General features: G+C 36.9%; 1 protein-coding gene across 1 annotated transcript; it reads left to right on the forward strand.

Moving 5' to 3' along the window:
* Positions 1-2816: 2816 nt before the first annotated feature.
* On the forward strand, positions 2817-21860 carry cdc42ep4b (CDC42 effector protein (Rho GTPase binding) 4b). Its single transcript, XM_016480736.1, has 2 exons — positions 2817-3083; positions 20394-21860. Exon 2 carries the CDS (start codon positions 20589-20591, stop codon positions 21591-21593), a length of 1005 nt encoding a protein of 334 aa, XP_016336222.1. The 5' UTR covers positions 2817-3083; positions 20394-20588; the 3' UTR covers positions 21594-21860.
* The last annotated feature ends 739 nt before the right edge of the window (positions 21861-22599 follow it).

The following is a 22599-nucleotide window of genomic DNA, read 5'->3' on the forward strand; positions in this document are numbered from 1 at the left end:
CAATGAGTGGAAATCCATCTTAACCCTCTGATGGACACATATGTGGCCTGTCACTCAAAGTTTCCCATCCTGTTGCTCTGATTGGGTTAATGAGTGTGGATAAATCAGATCAGCAGACCTGTGAAATCCTGGAAGCATCTGTTGCCTCCAGCCAGCCTACAGTCCCAATGCTCTCTCAAGTTCAGAGAGAATAAAGCCAGTCAGTCATGATTCAATTTATATTCGGATTATTTTATAAGAAAAGGACCATTTATTTCTCTTCTATATCCCTTTTTCTGGTGACATCACATTTTTGTGGTGACAACTGCAAAAGTGATATGAACTCTTTCCTATTTTTTTACTTACAAATTGCTTCTTTTCATCCTAAGTATGGCACGAATGAGACCGAAACCCCTGTATTTATGCATTAATGATGTCAGAGACAAAACAGGACAGGAATGTATCTAAATGGAGGGAGATTCCACATCATATTCATCCCAGCGTAAGTCTGTTTTGTGTCCTATTAAACCTAATTTCCTGCTTAAAGCTAATTTCCTTGATTTAAATATAGCGGATGAATTAATATAACAGTATAATGGCAAATGTTGGGTCCTAAAAATGGTCCTAAGAACATGATTTCAGTGGAGGAACTTGTTTCAAAGTTAATGTTCTTCACTATAAGAAATGTCAAATCAAACACAGGTGTTTCTGAGCACTGCATCCCTGAAGTCAACTAAAATGGCTTCTGACAGATAAATGATTAATGTGCACCAGTCAAACAGATATAAATGGAAAATATGCTTGTATAATCTTGGGTTATATAAGGATCGTGAGCGCAGCGTGTCATGTTTAGATGTTATTCTAAACGGAAAGAAATTATCTGAACATCTGACTTCAAGATTTTTTTTCATAATGCAATCAGGTCAAAAATGAAGTTAGAAGAGTTAGCAATTTGTCCGACATCTGGGCAACAATTCAATGTTTCATTCAAAGGTACTTGTGAAGCTCTGCAGCTGCGATACTTGTTTAAACCATCTGCAGTCACTTCCTGTTTGAGGTTACTTCTTTGATTTTTGTGTTAATTATTAAATTATATTATGTCCCTCTTTGACAGAAGGGTAATATGCACTGTGTTGAGATCAAACGACTGGATAAATGCTTTTGATGGCAATTATAGAGTAGAGTTTTACCACTGGATACGAGCCCATTGATCAGCCCGTTTGCTAGCACTATAAAGGGCATGTCAGGAAGTAATCACCTTTTTGAAAAGTTATGGGAATTTTTTGACCACTTTGGCGGCTTTTTAATAACAGGTTTGAAGGGAAGACTGTAAAAAATGTGTAAATGTGTGGTGGTTTTACAGCTCTATTATATACAAAACATACGTATTCCTGCCTTAAACTTTAGGTGGGCCATTTGCATTTCCATATACCTGAAATATTCGTACTTAGATGTTATTAGTTCATTTGAATGTTATTTTGTCCGTTTTTTGGTTATCATGCTCTTTTTTGATCCCTGAAGTGATGTATGGTTGGACTGTGTGTGCATGTGGAGGCAATGAGAGAGTGAGAATGAGTGAATGTTTAGATCTGCTACTATTTTTTCTTCGCCTCCTGGATGAGGGAGATTTAGCGTGCAGATATATTGTACAAAATAAGCTTAAGTTTGTCTCTTTTTGTGTGTGATGGTGGGAATTTTAACACATTTTGCCTTTCAGATCTGTGTAGAACTTAAACCAAAAGAAGTGTTTTGAAAATATAGAGCTGAAATGAAGGTCTATTCAGATGTACGTTTATTTTTTATCACGTTAAGATGTTTAAAGGGACTGCATTTCATTGTATGCCAGTTTGCAAATATGACCACTGGAGTCATATGTCACTATGAATCACCTGGCTGAAGAGGATGTATGTGGCTGGGTTTGTCACATTTGTTTAGTGTGGTTATTGCGTCAACATCAGTTCACTTGGTAACTGTAACCACAGCTGTAATCAAAAATATATTTTTTTTATATATCTTTTGTAAAGATATCTGTTGGCATTGTTTTAGTTAATTTTATTTTTTTACATATGATATTTGTTCATTTAAAATGCGTTTATTTTTGTCTTTTCCTGTGGTGTGATTTACTTCATCAATATTATATACCAGTGCTGCATCTAAGGACTTTTAAAAATGCCTAAAATGGGATGTATTGTATTATAATGAGTGTTTAGCGCCAAGGTTGTACTCTGTGATCAAATATGTATATTCTGTACTAGACAATATATATAAAAAGAAACAATCACTTGAAGGAGCTCTTGAGCAGTCAATGATCATCTCGCTTCAGGTAAAATTCTTTGTCTTTGGGAAATAAAAATAAAACATAAGATGACCTGATGACAGAATTATATTATTTTCTAAATAAAATGAAACAAAGTCAAACAAGCCAACTTGTGATATTTTCCTTTAAATCTCACCAAATTTCTTTAAATCTCACCATCTATGCTTACTATTAATATCAATTTATTGATTGTATATTATTATACTATATTATTAAAATATTGCATTTATATAAAAATAATACATTACTGTTTAATAATTCTAAATATATTATGTAAAAATGTGTATAAAAACTTGAGGAGGTATAATATGTACCTTTAAATTAAAATAAATTGACTCCGAATACAATCTCAATATGTTAGGTTACAGTACTGGTCCTGGGAGACTCACATTGGAAAGAGGCGGAGCGTAATCGCTTATGCTGATGAAAGTGGGCGGGGTTGTGGGCGGAGCGTTGCCACACACAGTCAGAGGACTCTTGAACTACATTAGTGAGCCATCGCGCTTTGAACAGTCAGTACGTAAAGATGCGCTCGTCAGAATTCCGCGCTGTTTGTCCTATTTAATCACTTGTGATTAGCCATAAACGCGACGTTGCAACAAAAGAAGCTGTCTAAAGTTTAAAGGATATTGGAAACATCTGTCAGGCTGAGCCTGTTTTGTTATTAGGCTACTCGCTTCTCTTTTGTTTGGAGTGTGATTCCATTGAACTTGGTCCATTGTTGTTGGATGAGAAGCTCAACTTGGCATTGAGGCTCCTGGGATTCAATACTACGGAGCAAACAGTGGTAAGACTTTACTGTTAACATAAATTATTCTGTTTGTGCGACATATTCCAAAAGGTCCCATCAGAACTTTAGATAAAAGTACACTGTGTTTTAGATACAATGAAGCATTTGCTCTTCAAGTGTCTTACTGATGTAAGTTTTCATACAGTGTCAACCATAGTATTTCCTTATTTTAGGCTTATTTTACCTTAAAATGCATGCATTAAATAATGAACTGTATGTATACATTATATTAGAAGAGTATTTCTAGGGGGAAAAAATTGTTTGTTGTCGGATTAACCCAAATAATTAAATTAAAATATAAAAAAATAAGTTAATGTAATAATGTTTATTAATACCCATTTATAATAAAGAAATGTATTTCATTATTTTTCTGCTTATTGTATGTTATTTGATATTTAAAATGTTTGCAGAATTCATTCTCTGTCATGGCTTTTTATGGGATATTTTGTAGTACACTCTGACCTATGGCTTTTTATACTTAATATATGGAAAGATCTTCATTGTTCCTATTAAATCATTTATTTACAGCCCGTCTGTTTTACAGCCGAAAGAATTTTACCAAACTTATCTGCATTTCACCTTTTGTAGACACCTTTTGTAGGAAGTTTTGTAGACTACCAATGCACAAGAGTGTGAAGTTGAGTTAGTAGTTAACAAGTGATCTCTAATGGGGGTCTTTGACATGCAGCTTGTTGGGATGGCAAACTGAAAGGGAAAACGAGGAGCTTGTGATTTTGAGTCATTAGTATAGTGGCGTTAAATGCCTGGTTGGAGCTTGAAGCTGATGTTAGGCTGTTAGCTTGCTGCTTGCATCTGAAGTGAAGAAAAAGTTGTAGAATTGTTGCACTTTAAACAGAATGAAGTGTTACGTAACTACTTGGAGGAATGAAAAGTCCACGTTGCAATGAAACAGGAATCCAAGTGAAGTATTCCAAGAACCTCTTGTGGATTTCCAGATGCATTTTCCATATACATTGTCCTGAACCTATTGGTCACATCTCTTGCATAATACATATTGGTCAGACAGCTGCATTTTCACAGTTTGTTAGTCTAAAGGTCCAAACTGTTGTTTGCACAAAATTGGCAAGCACTCTGGTATTGTAAAAGGTTATCAGAGTGAAATTGATTGACCCTAATGGGTTGTCTCAACAGCACAATCAACTTTTGATTATCCTGGGTTGCCTCTTTAAAAAAAAAAAAAACTATGAATGCAATCTGTGGCTCAAAGAAGAAAGGGCATAATTTCTCATCTAAATCTCTCAGTTCATCTGAGCAAATGAGTAACACCACAGCTTAAGTGATTTTAATGAAATTGAAAACTTGATTGTTGTGTGGTCCAGAGCATTGACCCTTAACCTTTTGACATTTTTGGCATTCCTGGTATCAATATTTGTGAAAGGGTGCATTAGTGTGTCTGAGCAACCCTGCTGCCAGAACTTCTGCCAGTTTCTGCCCAGATAGTCCAAATAATTTGGTGTATGCCTGGAGTCAAAGCTGCCTGGTTAATATCCTGAGCTCATTTTAATATTCAAGTTAGGAGAGCAGACAGGCACAGAGACAGTTCTGGTCTAAATTGTAGCATGGGAGATGTAGACCAAGGCCGTACTGTGTGTGTGTGTGTGTGTGTGTGTGTGTGTGTGTGTGTGTGTGTGTGTGTGTGTGTGTGTGTGTTTTAAGGCCAACCTGTTAGATGGATGGATAAATGCAGTGTGTTCTTTTTCCACTCTTTTTTTTCTTTATTCATTTTCTATCCACCACTAATTCTCTGCCCCATCGCTTTGCAGCCCCATTCCCTCTTTTCTGTCACTTTTAAAATGGGATTTCATGCATTTATTTGCATTTTACACACATACTTTAATAAAGAGTGCCACTTTCTTTACCCCAAAATGAAAAGTATGTGATTATTTATTTAGTCATCTCATGCCATTCCAAATGTTTCCATGTCATTCCAGTAGTTTTGCCATTGCTTAGTGTTGCAGCCTATATTCTAATCAGAAAAAAGTGCCGTTTTTTTGATTTCACATTGATTTGCATTTTGAAATGTGTCAGCAACGTCTTGCTTGATGCTCATGTGTGTGTATAGCTCTAGTGAGTAAGTGTTTGTATGGATTTGTAGTAATGCAGCTGGCTGTCTTCCCTTCCACTGCTGATGTAATGTGATTTATTTGCAGCACTATGAGGTGTGCATGTGAGTGTTTGCGTCAATAATATGAACAATTCTTAGTGTACGAACATCACGGTGCTTTCTTGTGACTCAGCAGCATGAGTCAGTTGTGCTCTCAGATAGACCCCCTGTGATGTAATCAGCCCAGCTGTCGACACACACTCTGGGAGGGCGAATGTTCAAACTAAAGTTCAACCAGGGGGGCTTTGAAAGCTTAACCTTCCTAAATTTAGCCCACAGGTTTGTGTGTAAGTTGTTTGTTATGATGGTTAGTAATCATGGGTGTTCCCGGCCTTACTAGATAACAACACTTCAACACCCTCCCATCCAGTCTGTGTCATAGATGTTTGTCGCTTTTTTTGTTTAAGCTAAAACCCATGTTAGGTCAGAACTATAGGCTGTATGATTTAAATTTAATATCAATATTTTATGATCTGTTTTAGTTTAACGTACACTACTGTTCAAAATTTTGGGGTCTGTAATATTTTATAAATTGGCTCTTATGCTCACCAAAGCTGCATTTATTTAATAAAAAATACAGTAAAAAAAAAAAAACAGCAATATTGTAAAAAACTTTTTTTATTTTGATATATTTTAAAATATAATTGATTCCTGTAATGCAAAACTGGATTTTCAGCATCATTACTCCAGTCTTCAGATTCACATGATCCTTCAGAAATAATTCTAATTCGCTGATTTTGCTGCAAAAGAAACATATCTTATTATAATTGTTGAAAACACTGATGCTATTTAATATTCTTGTGTAAACCGTGAAACATTTTTTTAGGATTCACTTATGAATAGGAAGTTCAAAAGAGCTTGAAATAAAAACTATTTGTAACATTATAAATATCTTTAATGTAATTTATTTAACAGTGTTATGCTGAATAAAAGTATTATTTTTGTATTATTTTCTTTACATTTTAAAAAGTATACATTTATTTTATTATTCTATTCTTTAATTATTTTATTTTTTATTATTAGGCTATAATTTTATATTATGTTTAATATTATTGTGATGCAAAATAGTTTTTTGAGCAGCACGGCATGCTATTTATTATACAATGACAGGAAGCGGCTGCGAGATATTGTTAGCTTTTATTTAGAAGACTTTGAACTGGGGAAAACTGTATTGCATTCATATCGGAACTCAAGGGAAAGTAAAACTATTTTAACCATGGCTCTTGCCAGTAGTCAGTATTTTTACACTGTCTCCTCTCCTCGTGAACTTGAATAAGACGACCCGAGCTCTTTGCGTCAAGCCCAGCTGAGGCCTCAGGAATCTGACATACTAGAGGCAGAGAAGCATATTCCTCTGAAACTGAACCTCTTGCAGGCTGACCCCCACTGACACTGGGCAATGAGCCAGTTCTCCTGATTCCAAGAAGACCAAAACCCTTTAGCGTCGAGTCCGTAGGAATCCTGTCATACGACCTTGTTTAACTTTCTGTTAACTAGTGTAGCTTGCAGTCTTCATTAACTCACTTGATATCAATCTGTGCTGCTGCTGTGTTTTCACAACTAAAGAAGCTATGATATGCGTTCCTTGAAAATGATTCACTTCCCATCTCAACATTTTTAATACAATCTCGACCAATGGTTAAAAGTTTACCAAGATCACGTAGACATTATAGCTTTAGGTGGCACACTTATGGACCACCCACAGCTCATTCACTAGGGGTGCAACGGTTCTCGGTAAAAAATCGAACCATACCGTTCTCCACACACGGTTCGGCATGCACTAGGATCGCGGTTCAACTTAAATCTGACAATGCATCTGTAATATGGTTTGTTAAAGTTTGGCTAATGCATGTTTCTGTTGATGGATACAAATTCTGGCTTCCCAATACATTACAACAAGAGCGATGAGAGAAAAAAAAAACAATTCGTGGACATACCAGTCACTCTTTGTTCAATGCGAGTGCTTTATGCTGGAATAACTGTCATCTATGCCGTCATCATGTGTTGATGGCGCAGGTGAGACCTGAACAGCACACGTTGCTATCTGTGTTTAAACTAAACTCATTTAAGCCTGGCCAGTTTAAATATTAAAGAGCCAGAAGACGCAAACTCACGCGCGCAGTGAGAAGATCTCTGTGCGCTCATCCGAAGCGCGTGAACCCGCGTCTCAGAACGCGCGCAAATAATAAGTTGTACAGTGGATCAGACTTTATCCTGGTAGTCAAAAGTCTTGACATGTGAGACTCTGGTAACATTAGCAGTAATGTAAACTAACAGTTGATATTATAGTGAAAATGATTAGCAGACTACTCATTTTCTATGTAGTGAACTCGTGTTGATGAACATTGATAAGGAACTAGTTTCTTCACATACTCCAGCCTGAAGTAACCCATGTGCTTAAGTAACCTTTGGTTTCAAGATGAATTGAATTTCAGACTGAGATTCATTGTTTCTTATTTCAGCCACCCTCATTTTTGAGATGACAAAATCATGATTACTGTGTTTTTGATAGTGTTGAAAGGTGTAAAACCTGTTTAAGTCACTGTAATCATGTAGCAGCTAAAAGATACTCCTTTGAGCTGAAGACAGATTCTTAGGGTTGAGCCGAACATTTTTGGAGTGACAGTATTAGCATCACTCCCTGTCAAAGTAGCTCTCGACTTGAGTTTCTTGTTTCTCTTTTAGTCAAAACCTGTAAGCACATTATTTCTAATAGTTGGCACAGCCCAACAACTAGTCTGGTCACATTTCACACAGATTGCTTTGTAATTTTATAACCATTTTCTGTGGGTTTTAGCCCTTTGCTCTTTTGTCTTGCATCTAAGCTGGTAATGATACCATTAGTGTGTGTATCACCTTATTAACCTCCAGTATATCCTGATAGTTTATCAGTGTTCGTCAATAGTGATGCTTGTGTTTATCCACGAAGATAACACCAGAGCCAATGATGATGATTGCCATAATTTCCAAAGCCATTTTGTTTGGACACTTGCTTGTGGTACTTGTCTTTCACACAGTGAGAAAGTGAAAAACCATTCCTTATGTTTCTCACTGTCTCTTCTTTTATACTTTACATTCCCTTATGCTTACATTCCCTTAGTCTCTCTCCATCACTCACTTTCGATCAGTTTCCTTCTTTCTCTTGAATAGAGTAACAGGTGGTCTCCCTTAAGCATGTGGCTGGTGAAAAGAGAAAAGGAGGAATTATTTTCTCTATTAGTGTCCATTCCCATTCCAGATGCTCTTTGCTTCACTTGAGTAATCCAATATCCTTATAGATCCATAACATGTGCCCTCTGTCACTCAGTGTCATTTATGCTCAATGTAACCCACAAATGTGACCCGAATTCATGGACATGTAACCAATACATACGTGGAAAAATCATGTGTGGTCTTTAGACTGTGTATATTTCCATAGATTACTAGCAATTCAGCAGTTGTGTTTTCAAAATAGACCAACAATTGACCTTTCACTAAGCTCCGCCCACCTTAAGTTTGATTAACTTGCCATAGAAATGAAGTGGTTACTTCTGTGATTTTATTTATTTTTAATTTTTTTCAAAATGCTTGTCCTATAAAGGATCATAAGGAACCTGTTCCAAGCTTTGCACGGAAAAGCACCCTGGATGGATGACCCTGTATTTAATTTTAATTTTAATTTTAATTTAATCTAATTTTAATCTAATTTTAATCTAATTTTTATTTAATTTTAATCTAATTTTTTGTTTTGTTATGTATTGTTTTGATGCGCAAACTATCACAATCTCAAAGATAGAATTATTATTTACATTTCTCCTCCTTTTGTTTGTGTAAAGGGATTGGCTCATACTTCAAATCATTTCTTCGTTAAGCGCTATTTCTGTGGCCTGTTTATTTAAGTCTGTTGTGATCGCTGTGACTTCCACAGTTTCAATGTCTTTGATGGCAGACAGTTGGGCGTTTCCAGAGGCCTTGTCCTGTGGAGGATCACTTATATGCTTCAGTAAACTCCGACAGTAGGTCAGTGTGTGTGTTGAAGGTGGAGTGTTGTGTTGATCGGCTGAGTCATGCTTCCTATTTTAAACAACGGGAATCAATCTTGGTCTTTAAGTGTCGTTGATTTCAGATTAAGGGTTTTAGACCACATTTAACACGATTGCTAGTCCAGAAAGTAACTTCATGATGCTATTGAAACTACATTTACCATAGACACTACCTGTACTATCATGATAAACACCAAAATACTGTAGAGTTGCGTTAATATGTATTAACCACCATTGCCATCATCATTGTTTTCTTGGCAACCACGGTAAATGTTTGTAATGGTGACTGTGCAATTGATTCTGCTTTGAGAAAATCGTTCTTAGTCACTGAACTGATTTGGAGATACTCTTCTCTTGTGACCAGGAACATCTGATTTAAAGTGTAAAGTGAGGCCTTGCTCTTTTTAGACCTGCTAGAGCTGAACTGCACTGACAGCTGTATGCTAGCAATCAGTGCCTGAACCACGTCATGCGTGCAATGCATGCGTATAAACAAAGACTGCTGTCACCATGCTGAGTCACCTCTTAAAAGGATTTACATGGGTTTATTAGCTGATGAAAAGTCATGTATGAGAAGGCTTTTGTTTTTTTACTTTAAGTTAATTGGTATTTCGTCATTGCAGGACAGTTGTGACTGTCTGATGCTTTGTAGACGACATCAAGACACAATTACTATAATTATGAGTTTCTGACTAGTAAAACTTGTTCATGTCTTTTCAATCTTTTAATTATAAGTTAGAAAGAATTGAATAAAAAGCTCTAACTGCTTCAACTTGTTGTGATGTCATGTAAATTAGGTCTTAACCGTTTAAGGTGTTTATGTGGCTACCACTATATATTTTCGTTTGCCATGACTTTTATGAAACAGGGCTCTATGAAATCCGTTTTATTTTTTTCCAAATTCCATTTTAATTTTTCTAGACTGTTTTAATGATATTTAAATTTAAATTAAATCAAATTATTAATCAAAAAGCATGTCTAGTTAATTGAAAATATGGGACTTACAGTATCAAAATAATTTATTAAAAGTATGACAAAAATTAATTCATATAAACTACCCCCTAAATGAATCGCGATTTGTTTAGTTTCTCAACCGATTTGAATCGTCACATATTTTAATCGATTTTCAACCGGCTCGCGGTTAATCGTTACATCCCTACTTTTTTGTGTTCAAAATGTATATAATAAGCGAGTATACCATGAATCCATTTTCCAAACCGTGTTTTTGGCTTGTCCTGAATCACTACGGTACACCTATAATAAGTGTTTATATTCGGACTATTTAGACTGGTTTGGGTAGGTACCGCTGCGGAGTAGCCCAGTACCTGCGTGATTCGCCATAGACATAAACAGAGAGAAGTAGCTCCGGCTACAATGTTCTTCCGCAAGACGCACGCAGTTCTGTTTATTGAAGTGAAGTGAAGTGAATTGTGGCCAAGTATGGTGACCCATACTAGGAATTAGTGCTCTGCGTTTAACCCATCCAAAGTGCACACACACAGCAGTGAACACAAACACACACCGTGAACACACACCCGGAGCATATAGTAAACAAATATGATATGACAATAAAACAGAAATCAACCATTGACGACGGCAATATTCCACAGCCTGGGCTTCATTAGGCCACGACTTCCCCAAAGACGGTATTAACCGCTAGAGCGCCAAAAGATACGGAGTGCAGCTTTAAACCAAGCTTTTATTTTGACGGGTTGCTGTGAAGACCTTTAAATTTCTGTTTATGATATGGTAATAGTTTTTCTCAAAAGAAACGGTAAAATGCTGATGAAGTGACTCCCATAGCAGTTCTAGAGATTATTTTCATCTGTTCATGTGCTCATATATTAAGGTGGCAGAGGCTGAAAACATATGTAGTAAATGAAACCACAAATCTGAACAATTAACTATTTATGTAACTATTTCTCAAATAAAAATATTAAAGATTAGTTTTCATTTAAGTTCAGCATGACTTTTGAGATACGCCCAAGTAAAATGATGAATGATGATAATTGCTTGTGTTTGTGTAAAACTCACATGGCAGCGAAGTTATATGTATGATGTTCCCAGTAAGTTTGTGTTTCAGGTTCAAAGGATTATGGGAAGTCTTGTTGTGGGTTTTGAGATTGTATTTTTAGGTCATTCAGACTGGATTGTTTCAGGTGAAAAGTTCACAAGTATTTGGTGGTTTCTCTGTAAATGTATAATCTGGTTCAGCCTTTTAGAGGATGTAAAAAATGTCAGTCATTAATTACTGAATGGTGCAACTTTGGGTTTCTCAAGCTCCTCGTGTATTGTTTTGTTGTCGATGGGGAATTCCTATTAGCAAAACAGAAAGTTGTAAATTATAGATCTTTCTTTTCTTGGGTGCTGCCTTAAAAAAATGCTGCTGGACTGGTGTCTTGTGTACCTGTGAAGGAAAATGGTTTAAAAGACAGGCTTTATACTGTCTGTAATGTATAATAACACAAACAACCGGAGCCTCCTTTGGCGATGAATCATGCTGTAGAGACATTTATTGGCACACATATCATGTAGAGGGACCCACAGAAACAGCAGGATTGGTGAAAATGTGTTTTCAGATTTCGACAGTATTTCGTCTTGTCTAAACTAGTTGAACTTTTGAACCCAGACAGAAAAGATAAATGACCACAAGTTGTCCAAAGTCTGCATTTCACAATTTGAAGCTGTTTGAGAAGGTCAGTCGAGAAATGTCATCTTTATCTGTTTGACTTGAGCAAAGTGCTTCATAAATTGTAGCAGGGTGGAGGAGCATGATGGACCACAGATGGGGGAGAGTGGGGTAAGCTGTGCCACTTTTTAAATAAGTATCCAAATAAACCTAATTAGGCCTATATTTCAAATCAAAATGGAAATTAAAGTGTCTGTAACATAGGGGCATAGCTTGTGCTCCCACATAAACGGTGTCATGTTAAAGTGTAAGTTGAATCATTGAGGAATAAAATATATATATTTTTTCAATTAAAATTGTGAACATAAATGATCAAATAAAATCAATGCCCAGTCCCATTCCTAATACACACATCTATGTTAACTACTATTAATTTTGTATTTAATCATTTATATGATTAAAATGGCAAACTGCTGTCCCAAAACCAAAAAACACATTTAAAAAGCATTTAAGTATTCGAATTGTAGATGATTATTAAGATCCTTCTATTATCTATTAAAACCCACAATAATATTTAAAATATTAGTTAGCTTAATATATAAAATCATAATTTATTGGGTACTTTCAATTGGGAGGTGGCTGTCCCGAACCCTAACCCATAAAGAGTTTTTACATATGTGACCCTGGACCACAAAACCAGTCTTAAGTAGCACAGGTATATTTGTAGAAATAGCCAGCAATACATTGTATGGGTCAAAATTATTGATTTTTCTTTTATGCCAAAAATCATTAGGATATTAAGTAAAGATCATGTTTCATGAAGATATTTTGTAAATTTCAAAACTTCATTTTTGATATGCATTGCTAAGAACTTAATTTGGCCAACTTGCAATTTTCTCAATATTTAAATTTTTTTGCATCCTCAGATTCCAGATTTTCAAGAGAATTTATATGATGGACCCTTTTTCTAATGTGGTCATGTGACACAAACACTGTACAGTTTGTTAGATTTAGGGCTTACCCACTCTCTCCATCAGAACTGTTCAGAGACACGTAACATTGGCCTGATTTTCTCTCTGTCTAATGAGAAGTTGGATGGAAATGCCCTATGAGGACTGTGGCCAGCCTGCTGGCGCGCCATCGTGTAGCACCTCTGCCAAGATGGCACCACCCGATGTGTGTCTGCTTTTCCTCAACACTCTCAGGCTTGTGTCCCAGACACACGGGCCCCAAGACTGCCGGCAACACCCAGGACAGACACAGCATTGCTGGCTCTCTCCTTCTCCTTCTCATCTATTCCATTTGGAAAGGGTTTTGGGCCTAAATTCCAAGCAGTCCCTCTTCATTACATTTACATTTACATTTAGTCATTTTGCAGACGCTTTTTCATTAGCAGTTCAAACCAGATTATGACATTTGCATTTTCAAAAATCAATTCTTATTTGCTCTCCTCAGCCTGGGTTTGAAGTGTTCTGTTTGTATGCAGAATTGCACAGCTGTGAGAGGATTGTTGGCTGGATCTGAACCCATGGGCCTTTGGCAGAGGAAGAAGGCAGGAATGTGGAGTGGAAAAGATGTGGAAAGTTAATCATCTGCTTGATTAGTAGGGCACGTTCTGTCTCTTTATACGCCGTGATTACAGAGCTGCAACCTTCACCTTGAGGAAGAGTCACTGACAAAGTAAAACGCGAGCTGTAACATTTGCTTTGAGGAAAAGGTAAAGCTTTTAGAGGCATATTGTTAAACGTTAAGTCAGACTGGATGGGTAAAAGATGTAAAGGTGTGTTTGTGTGTGGCGTATGAGGCCTCGCTGGTTTAAACATGGATTTGAGTGTTTTCTGCCTTCTAGTGTGTAATCCTTGTGGTTAGTTTCAGCATGTTTGGCAGAGAAACTCAAAGTATAAACACACACATACAGATGTCTGTTTACCCCGCTGGCTGCTGAATGCCGACTAAGTTAACGCATAATATCCTGCCAAGAGAAAAGAGGCTGATAGTATTACGCTGCACTGTGGTTGAACTCAGGGTTGTTTTGTGTGTGTTTCTTTGTCCTTCAGCTTGTTGGAGTTAGAATCTGTTAATGGTCCTGTAATAGTTTAACCAAAGAATAAAAACACAGTCATCATTGAATTACTCTCACGTCACTTCAAAGCTTTCCTTCTTCTGTTTGAACACAAAAGTTTACATTTGAAATAATATCTTGGTCATTCATTTCAGTATAATGTAAGTGAATAAGGACGGGTGCTTTCAAACTTAAAAATGATTTTAAAAAATTAAAAAGCACTATAAGATGTAGGCGGTATACTGATATGTTCCCACTGTGTTTTGAAGCCATACAATAGCTTTGTGTGAAGAACAGGCTAAAATCTGATCCTGACATCCACCCTTTTCTTCTCTGATTTGTAAACAAGACTTGGAATATAGTGCACTAGTTTTGTCTACTACATTTAGGACAGTTTTATGCTGCTTTGTGTGTCTTTTTTGATACTCAAAAGCTCCAGTTGAACTTCATTGTGATTGTGTGGTACAGACAGAGCAACCAGAGCAGTGTTCAAAATGTCCATTTTTCATACGTTAGCACTTAGCTAAAGCGTTGGTGTCTTTAGCCTGTACTCACTTGCTTACTGTGTTTGTATCAACACAGCTGCTCAAGTGTTTCTCATGTTGGCGCAAACGGATATACACACATTTACGTTTATCATGTTTTTCTAGATTTTTTTATGGGTGTGAAAGGAGATTCTATTGGTTGATTTGGTGGGTGTCTTCATGTCTTCTCCGTATCACGATGCATTTCCATCTGTGCGTTTACTACTTTATATCTGTATCTATATGAGGCCTCAGGCCTGCGGAGGGGTTAACAGGAAAAACAGGTTGCAACATATATAATAACATCTGACAACTGTACGGCTCTTTTAGGCTTTCAAGAAGTTCCTGGTTTCAATGGAAATTTCCTGTGAATGTGTGTTACCTCGCTATTTTGAGTATTACATTTTCTACATGAAGGGTGATATTTAGTTAATTATTTCAATAAAACTGCATTTTAATGAAGATTCTTTCTTTCTTGATATGATTTAGCTGTTTTGTACTTAGAAGTAGCAACACAGATATGGGAATATAGAGTTGATGTAATGCATTAACATGCATGCTTGAGGTGTAAAGAACAAGGTGTTTATATGCACAACAAATATTGGACTGTGTTTACTGCAATAGGACACTAACCAACCATCAGATGGCATGAAATTAAAAACATTTAGATATTTTACATCTGCATACTGAGAAAATATATCACAATTTAATTATTTTATGGCCGATAACAGCAGCACTCAGAATGAATGAATGCGGAATATCACACTGTGGTGTGGATCTCCTGCAGTGGATCGTGAGGATGAGTCTACTCCCACTTAAGTTAATAATCTAAATGCTTAACAGCAGTCAAATCAGCTGTATTGATTGTTTATATGGTGTTAAGTATTTAATATGGGACATATTGTGCCAGAGTGTTTTACAGTTGACACCAGCGACCTCTTCTAGAACAGAGACTCATAAAGGGGTGTTGTTAAGCCTTAAAGACATTATTTAATGTTTTATCTGGACATTAATCAAATGTTGTCCTAGATCTCAATGAATCACAGGCCAACACAGGCCTTTTCTGCATGTTACTTAGACAAATTGCTAAGTTCTTTCTTTCTTTCTGTATGTAGGATGCATTTATTTGTTTGCCTTATTTTATTCATATATTTGCATTACCTATTTTGTTTAATATTTATTTTTATTTCCTTATTTTTGTTTTATTTGACATTTAAGTTACTTTTATTTATTTGCTTAACTGCATATTTTATTACTTTGTTTGTTTTACTTAACATAAATCAGATGTAAATGTTAACATGTTAAGTATTTTTATAAAATAAACTATTCAAAAACTTGTGCTGGTCATGCTTTAATGTGAATGGAGTCATCACTGACAAGGTTGCAGACATCTAGCTGCATATAATGTCTAAAGTGTGACTATATTCTTATATAATGTGTAATGCCATAGTCATTTTTAATGTCATAGTCAGTCATTTAAACAATAATAACAGAGAGCTGCTCTTTTGATGGAATATGGTTATAATGTTTTCCAGAGCGCAGTAGTACCCTGTTTAATAAGTAATGATCACTCTTAAAAGATTAAAACGTGTCTATAAATAAAAGTACAGTAACATTAAGTGACAGCTGGTGGTACTTCCTCCCATGTGCTTTGCATGAGATACACCGACCTTACGCAAGAGAGTGTGACATCATGAGTTAACAGTGTGAGACAAATGATGTTTGTGGTGAAGATGAATCATTTATACCATGATTGCTTTATTTTCCTTGGTCCTAATCTCTCACGGTGCATAGAAGTGCCTTATATAAATACGGCTGTGGGTTTGATGGCCACATTCATACTCAAAACCCAAAATATTTCTCAGTTTTTAACCCAGTCCAACCCTTGTTTTTCTACCATCATTGCCATAACAGCCTCCTGCCAGACGAGACGGACTAATATCTTTTTTTCTTGTGAGTGTTTGCGTGCTTCATGCTCCGGAATGTTGACGAGAACGAAGCGGGTCTCCTGGTATCCCAGTTTGGAGGCTGAGAAACAAGGCTCTGCAGATGTGTGCTTAGACCCTCCCCGAGCTTGATCACGAGGGTCCGTGCAGCTGTGAAGTTGTAGGTCTCCAGTGAGCTCTGATATGTACACACATGTCCAGAGGGGGAGAGAGATCTTTAGCTGGTGTGTTGTCTTTCAGGAGCTGTTAGGATTTTGTATTGATGTGTAATGATGCTGAACACAAATGACATGCTCTGAAATCCCCCGAGTGGAGCTGCTAATGAAGCGTTTAGATTGTGTGATTACTGGAAACGGGCACGAACAGGACCAAAGTCTCTCAGCATTTTTGTGAAGATTGGTTATTCAATTCATGATGTTTGACAACACAAGGTGAATACATATAAAATAATGAATTAAAGTGGCTATTATTATTATTATTCGAAACTAACAAAAATGTAATTTTGTTGTTTTAATCACTCCTTTTTTTGTTTTAAAAATATCAACTATTTCAGAAAATTTATTTTTCTCATTTTAGCTTCCAATTCCCATAAAGTCAAATAATTTGGAGATGATGAATTTATAAGGATATTTTATTTTATTATTTAATTTAATTTCATTTAAGACTTTAGGTTAAAATATATGTAATATATATTTTTAGATTTGCATTGTATGCCAGTTTTGTAATGAAAGTTTTGTCTTGGCAGTTCAGAGTTAAATGGTATATTTTACTAATTTAATTTTCAATTTTCGTTTTTTTTTAATGGATTAAAAATACTTTAATTAATAGAACAAACTGAATTGATTGCATATAACATTTTTATAGCAAACCAGAATATATTGCAATTAATCATGCCTCCTGAGTCATATATACAGTCCATATTAAGGGATTTTCCTACCATTGGAGCAATAGATCTGTTCACTTGTGATTTATGACATCAATTTTCAGGCCAAGTTTGGAAAGCTAATTCTGCATGGGTTCCCTTGGGAATTTCCTAGTGGTTTTATGAGTAAATGAGGTCTGAGGTTATTATTACTTGAAGAGACTTTCACATTTTGTTCTACAACAGAGTAAATACCTCAAATGTGATTTTCTTTATTTAAGCAAATATTGCATTTTAAAATGTAACTTGCTAAAAAGTTGCCATATTTGAACTAACGTTCTACTATAATTTGAATCTGTTAAAATCCTTGCAAAGTTTTACAGTTTTGTGTTTACCATTACGGCATTAAAGTTCATTATGTTCTGCCCTTTCTTGATTCCATTGATTTGTGTGATCGAAATCCTTTATTCAGGAACTAGGCTGTCTTGCATTACTGTGCATGCATGCAAACACACAACATATCTATCTAGAGACCTCAGAGTGGGGCGATATGCTGTGATTCAACAATGAGGTCAACCTGCCAGCGGGCAGAGCTGAATCCTCCACAGGGACGCCCAGTTCTTTGACTCAAGTGGAGAGCTTATCGTTTATCAAACCCTCTTCTGTTCTCTCACAGCTACAGTCACTCAATGGGCTTTTGTTGTCAGAGATGCAAATGTTTTGGTGGGGTGACGTGTCTTTGGAATATTGTTGCCTGGATCTCATTCATCCAGATGGCATGCACACAACCAGTGGGTGGCTATGAAGTCATGTTTGAAAACATGGAGAATTGAGAACAACCGTCTAGACGGTGACAAGCGCTTTGTTGATACGTTTCCATCTTAGTTTCAGAAAAATCAGACTAGTCTTTTTAAGGATTATGTTTGTTGTACTTAATCTTGGAGGTACCGTCTTTGATCTTGGTTTGTTTGAGTGATTGGTGCGTCTCAAGTCTTTTGTTTGCTGTTGGTGGTCAGTCAAAGCTAATAGGCCTCCCCTGTGTAAAGAAGCAGATAATCAGATTATTAAACCATAAATCACAGTGCCCAGTTGGGAATCAGTAAGTTCAGTGAACCCAGTGTCTAAGAGCACTTCAGTTCTCTCGTATTAAGCTTTTTTTTTCATTCCCTCTACAGTGACATAACAATAGGATGATACAACCATCATTAGTCTTCCAAGACATGCAGTATATTTCACTTTAAGAGAAAGGACAAAGGGAAGTGGTGAAAAAAAAAATAGAAAGAAAAAAGTGGTTTCAAACAGGGCTGAAAAATAAGAACTGGTTCTTCTTCATAACAAAAGTCCCATTAAAAAAAAAAAAGTGGCTCAAAAGCAATAATAATAACATCAGCAAATTCATATGTTTTCTTATTTAAAAGTTAGACAGAATGGTATAAGTTTTATTTCTTTGCTTATTGTATTTACTTAATTATTTGCTTTTTTTTTTGCTCTGTGTTTATTCACATTATTTCTGTATTTTATTTATTTGCTAATTTGCTTGCTTGCTTTATTTACATTATTTATTTTAGAACATTACATTACATTATAATGTAATATATAACATTTATTACATTATATATTTTTATTTTCTTATTAAAAATTCCAGAACAGAGTGATTTTCATGACGTTTCTTTAACAGTTGTTGGAACCTCGATAAACCATGCCATTCCATTGTCCATACTTTGAATTTTGTCTGTGCAAATAAATCAAGAACCTTTCAAACACTAAATGCAATAAATGCAAATCAATAATTATGGGAAACAGAGTTTTTAAATTGTTGATTGCAAGAACTGTTGACTATTTGAAATGTTCTCATCATTTAACACCAGCCGCCTAAAGGCAATAAATGCAGTAAGAATGTGACCCAAATTGTGAAATGGAAACAGAATCTTTAAAGTCCTTATATTCTCATATCTAGTTGCATATGAAAAGGAAGGAGTGTTAAAAAAGAATGGTGAAAAATGCAAGCAAGGTGTCTGGGGAAGAGGAAAAACTGTGTTGTCAGCAATAGGCCTGGAAGGAAAATCTCAGGCAGCTGCAGTGGAGTACAGCAAAGAGTAAAGGTCTAGATTTCCTCATGATATAAGAGCCTGGCACATACTACAGAGAATTCTGCACTGGATGCAGTTGAATTTCGGAAGAAATGCAACACTTTACAGCTTTGGGCTCCCAGGATCCTCTGAGCTCATAGTTATGTAATCACAAAGTGAATGTGGATTTGGAAAGAAAGGGGATTTGCAACTTGGATTTGTGCCTTGGACCACATTACTACCCAATGTCTGCATTGCAACCTTTTGTTTTCATTTGTGCAAAATTGCCACTTTCATTTCAACTTCATGTTTAGTAGAACTCATAAAAAAAACAACATTGTTATTTTACTAAATTACAATTGCATCTAAATATAACCGTATTTACTCAGATGTGTGGTTTCCCGGGATCATTTTAAGAGCACTGATGTCCTATGCCAGTCCTAATGCTAACATATTAATATAAGTCAATAATAATTAGGGCCTAGAATTTGGCATGCATTTTGTGTGGTTTAATTCCAGATTCATCTATTGAGTAAACAAATGGTTCATAAGTTTATAGCAAACCAAGTTGGAAGTGTTCAAAGCTTTGGTTTATGTGGTGGTGTGGTGGCCATTATGCTAAAGTAAATCCTTCAGTAACAGGAGCTCTGTAAATCAACACTCGTGAAGCGTGTCACCCTTTCATGACCACACTTCCTCCAAGAACAATAAAAAGGTTTATGGATTGAATAGGAATTTCTTTTCCGACCTCTTATGCCTCTCCTTTCTTGCATTACGTAATACTTCAAGTGGCTTTAGTGTTGAAATGCTTCATTCATTTGTTCTACCTTTTTCTTTCTCAAAGCCAAGTTTCCTTTACAATTAATCCTTTAAAACAAAATGGGACATACATTTAATATGTGATATCATTAGCATGGTCCAAAATACCATGTATAATTCCAATAATTTCCAACAGCTGACGGTTCACCTCAAGTTCTAAAATTAAAAGAGAACCTTTCTCCAATTTGGTAGTAAAATGTCAGCCATATAAAATAAAATGACATTTATGTCTTTTCTCTTCTGTTGTAGGTCAATTTGCAGATGTTGAAAGCTGGACGCTATACTTTAAGGATAAAAATGGCCATGTGTCCTGGATACGTGGAAGAATTTTCATCCTGACCACTGTCCTGGATCTACACCGTCATAGGAAAGAGTGACTAATCTCTTGGCAAAGAAAGACGTTGGTGATTTAATTTTTCTGTGGACCGTATTTGAGTAGTCATCATGCCTATTCTGAAGCAGCTTATGTCCTCGTCCTCCCAGTCGAAGCGGCGTTCTCGTGCTGACCTGACTGCGGAGATGATCAGCGCACCTCTAGGAGACTTCCGTCACACTATGCACGTGGGTCGAGGAGGCGACGCGTTTGGGGACACCTCCTTTCTTAGCAGTCGCTCAGGGGAGCCACCAAAGGAGCCGGAGGTACAGCAGAGCTCACCTAAACAGAGCCTCCTTTCCCGTACGTTCCGAAGCAGCAAGCGCTCCCAATCAGCCAATCGTGACAAGCCTGACAAATCCAAACTGGCGCCCCCTGGTGGTTCGCCGAGTTATGTAAAAAACGCAATCTCGCTGCCATATTTGAATGACGATGATGCGGGACGAGGTACTGGAATCCACCTTCCCAAGAGTGTGTCCTCAAGTCCTTTAAAGAAACTTCCAGAAGACGAAGTAAAGCCGCTTAATGGAGCCACAGCGCCTGCTGTATCAAACGTGGAGCTGGACGAGAGGAGTTTCGGAGAGCTGACTGACTTGCGTCCATCGGTTCCTTACACCGGAGGCATGAAACATGCCGAGTCCATCATGTCTTTCCACATTGATCTGGGTCCCTCAATGCTGGGCGACATCCTGAGCGTGATGAGCAAGAAGGGCTTTGACGATGACGATCTGGGATTTGAAGAAGGGAAGAGTAGCGAGGGGCGCAACTCGCCACCCCAGAGCCCTCCCAATGAGGTGGAAGAAGAGGATCCTCTTCCTCCGATCCGGCCCCCACGGCAAAGGCCGGGCACCAACCCTTACACTCCAGAGCTCCAAACCAGGAACCGTCAACACCTGGACAGCTGTTCCCTCTCCAGTTCAGGGTCCACTGTGCTGGATGAAAAATCCCACAATCAGATGTATGAGGGGAACATGAACAACATCAAGTACAGCTCACCTCGAGTTCAAGACGATAGGGACTTCTCCTACATGGATGATGATGATGATGATGACGATGATGACGAGATTAGGGTGTAAAGTGAACAGTTTTTGCAAAAAGTAAAATAAGTGGTGGAGGTGGGTTGTGGTTGATTGGTAGATGTAAAGCTCGCACACTGACTTGGAGGACTGATTTTATAATGGAGATGAAAGGGAAAACGTATGTTTTAGCCCTTGATAATGCTTTTTCACTACATTTTCTAGTTCAGGTATACAAACCTTCTGTTACTAGTGACTTTCACCAGAGCCACCACAGCTGTGAGAGGAATGTGCTTGCGTGTTTGCATATGCCGAAGCAAGGAAATTCCATTGTTGACCACTTGGAATGCTGATACAGGAGGTTTGTGTGAAACCAAGCCTCACATTCTCCCATGATCGACGCAGTACTCTTGCTAATGCCTTTAAACTCTGAAAAACGCTAATGCCAACAGTCTTAATTTTCCTATGTTTTACAGCTTTTGATTCCATCTTTAAGTTATATCCTAAATTTTGCCTTGTATACAAAACCTTAATGATGTAAATGATGATTGGAATACCATAAACGTGTTTGGAGGTTCAACAGAACGCTTTATCTCTGGCATACGTTACCTTTTTCCCATCGGGAGTTGTTTATGTAGTAGATCTGGACTTTGTCATGTGGTCCATGCATGTTTAAGAGGATTTCCTGTCGGCTCACATGAAATTCTCAATCACGGGGAATTCAGATTGATGGGATGCAGAAACCGAAAGCAGTGGTGACGTCGGATTACTTGTAGGCAGTAGAATCAGTCCAAGTGGAACCAATTATGACTTTAATTTTGTGTGTGTGTGAATGAGGATTGATGTCAAGAGGGCTGAGGAGTGTGTTATTTGATTATCATTGTATAGGCTCAGAGATGAAGAGCGTAGCACTCTTATTCGGGGTCTAGTGTAGTGCCTCGAACTTCAAGCTGTGCTCATCAGCAGAAGTGGATCTGGAGGGTTTTCATCTCTGAATAACTCTTATAGTTCTTTGTGTTTCTGTATTTAGGTTTGAAGAGAGATCAACACCCCATGATGAGATTGC

The sequence above is a fragment of the Sinocyclocheilus anshuiensis genome, unplaced genomic scaffold, assembly GCF_001515605.1.
Source record: "Sinocyclocheilus anshuiensis isolate Anshui unplaced genomic scaffold, SAMN03320099.WGS_v1.1 scaffold1833, whole genome shotgun sequence".
Classification (NCBI taxonomy): Eukaryota; Metazoa; Chordata; class Actinopteri; order Cypriniformes; family Cyprinidae; genus Sinocyclocheilus; species Sinocyclocheilus anshuiensis.

What these genes read in the sequence shown, in the direction of transcription:
- cdc42ep4b (XM_016480736.1), top strand. Translation starts at nt 20,589, where the DNA reads ATGCCTATTCTGAAGCAGCTTATGTCCTCGTCCTCCCAGTCGAAGCGG.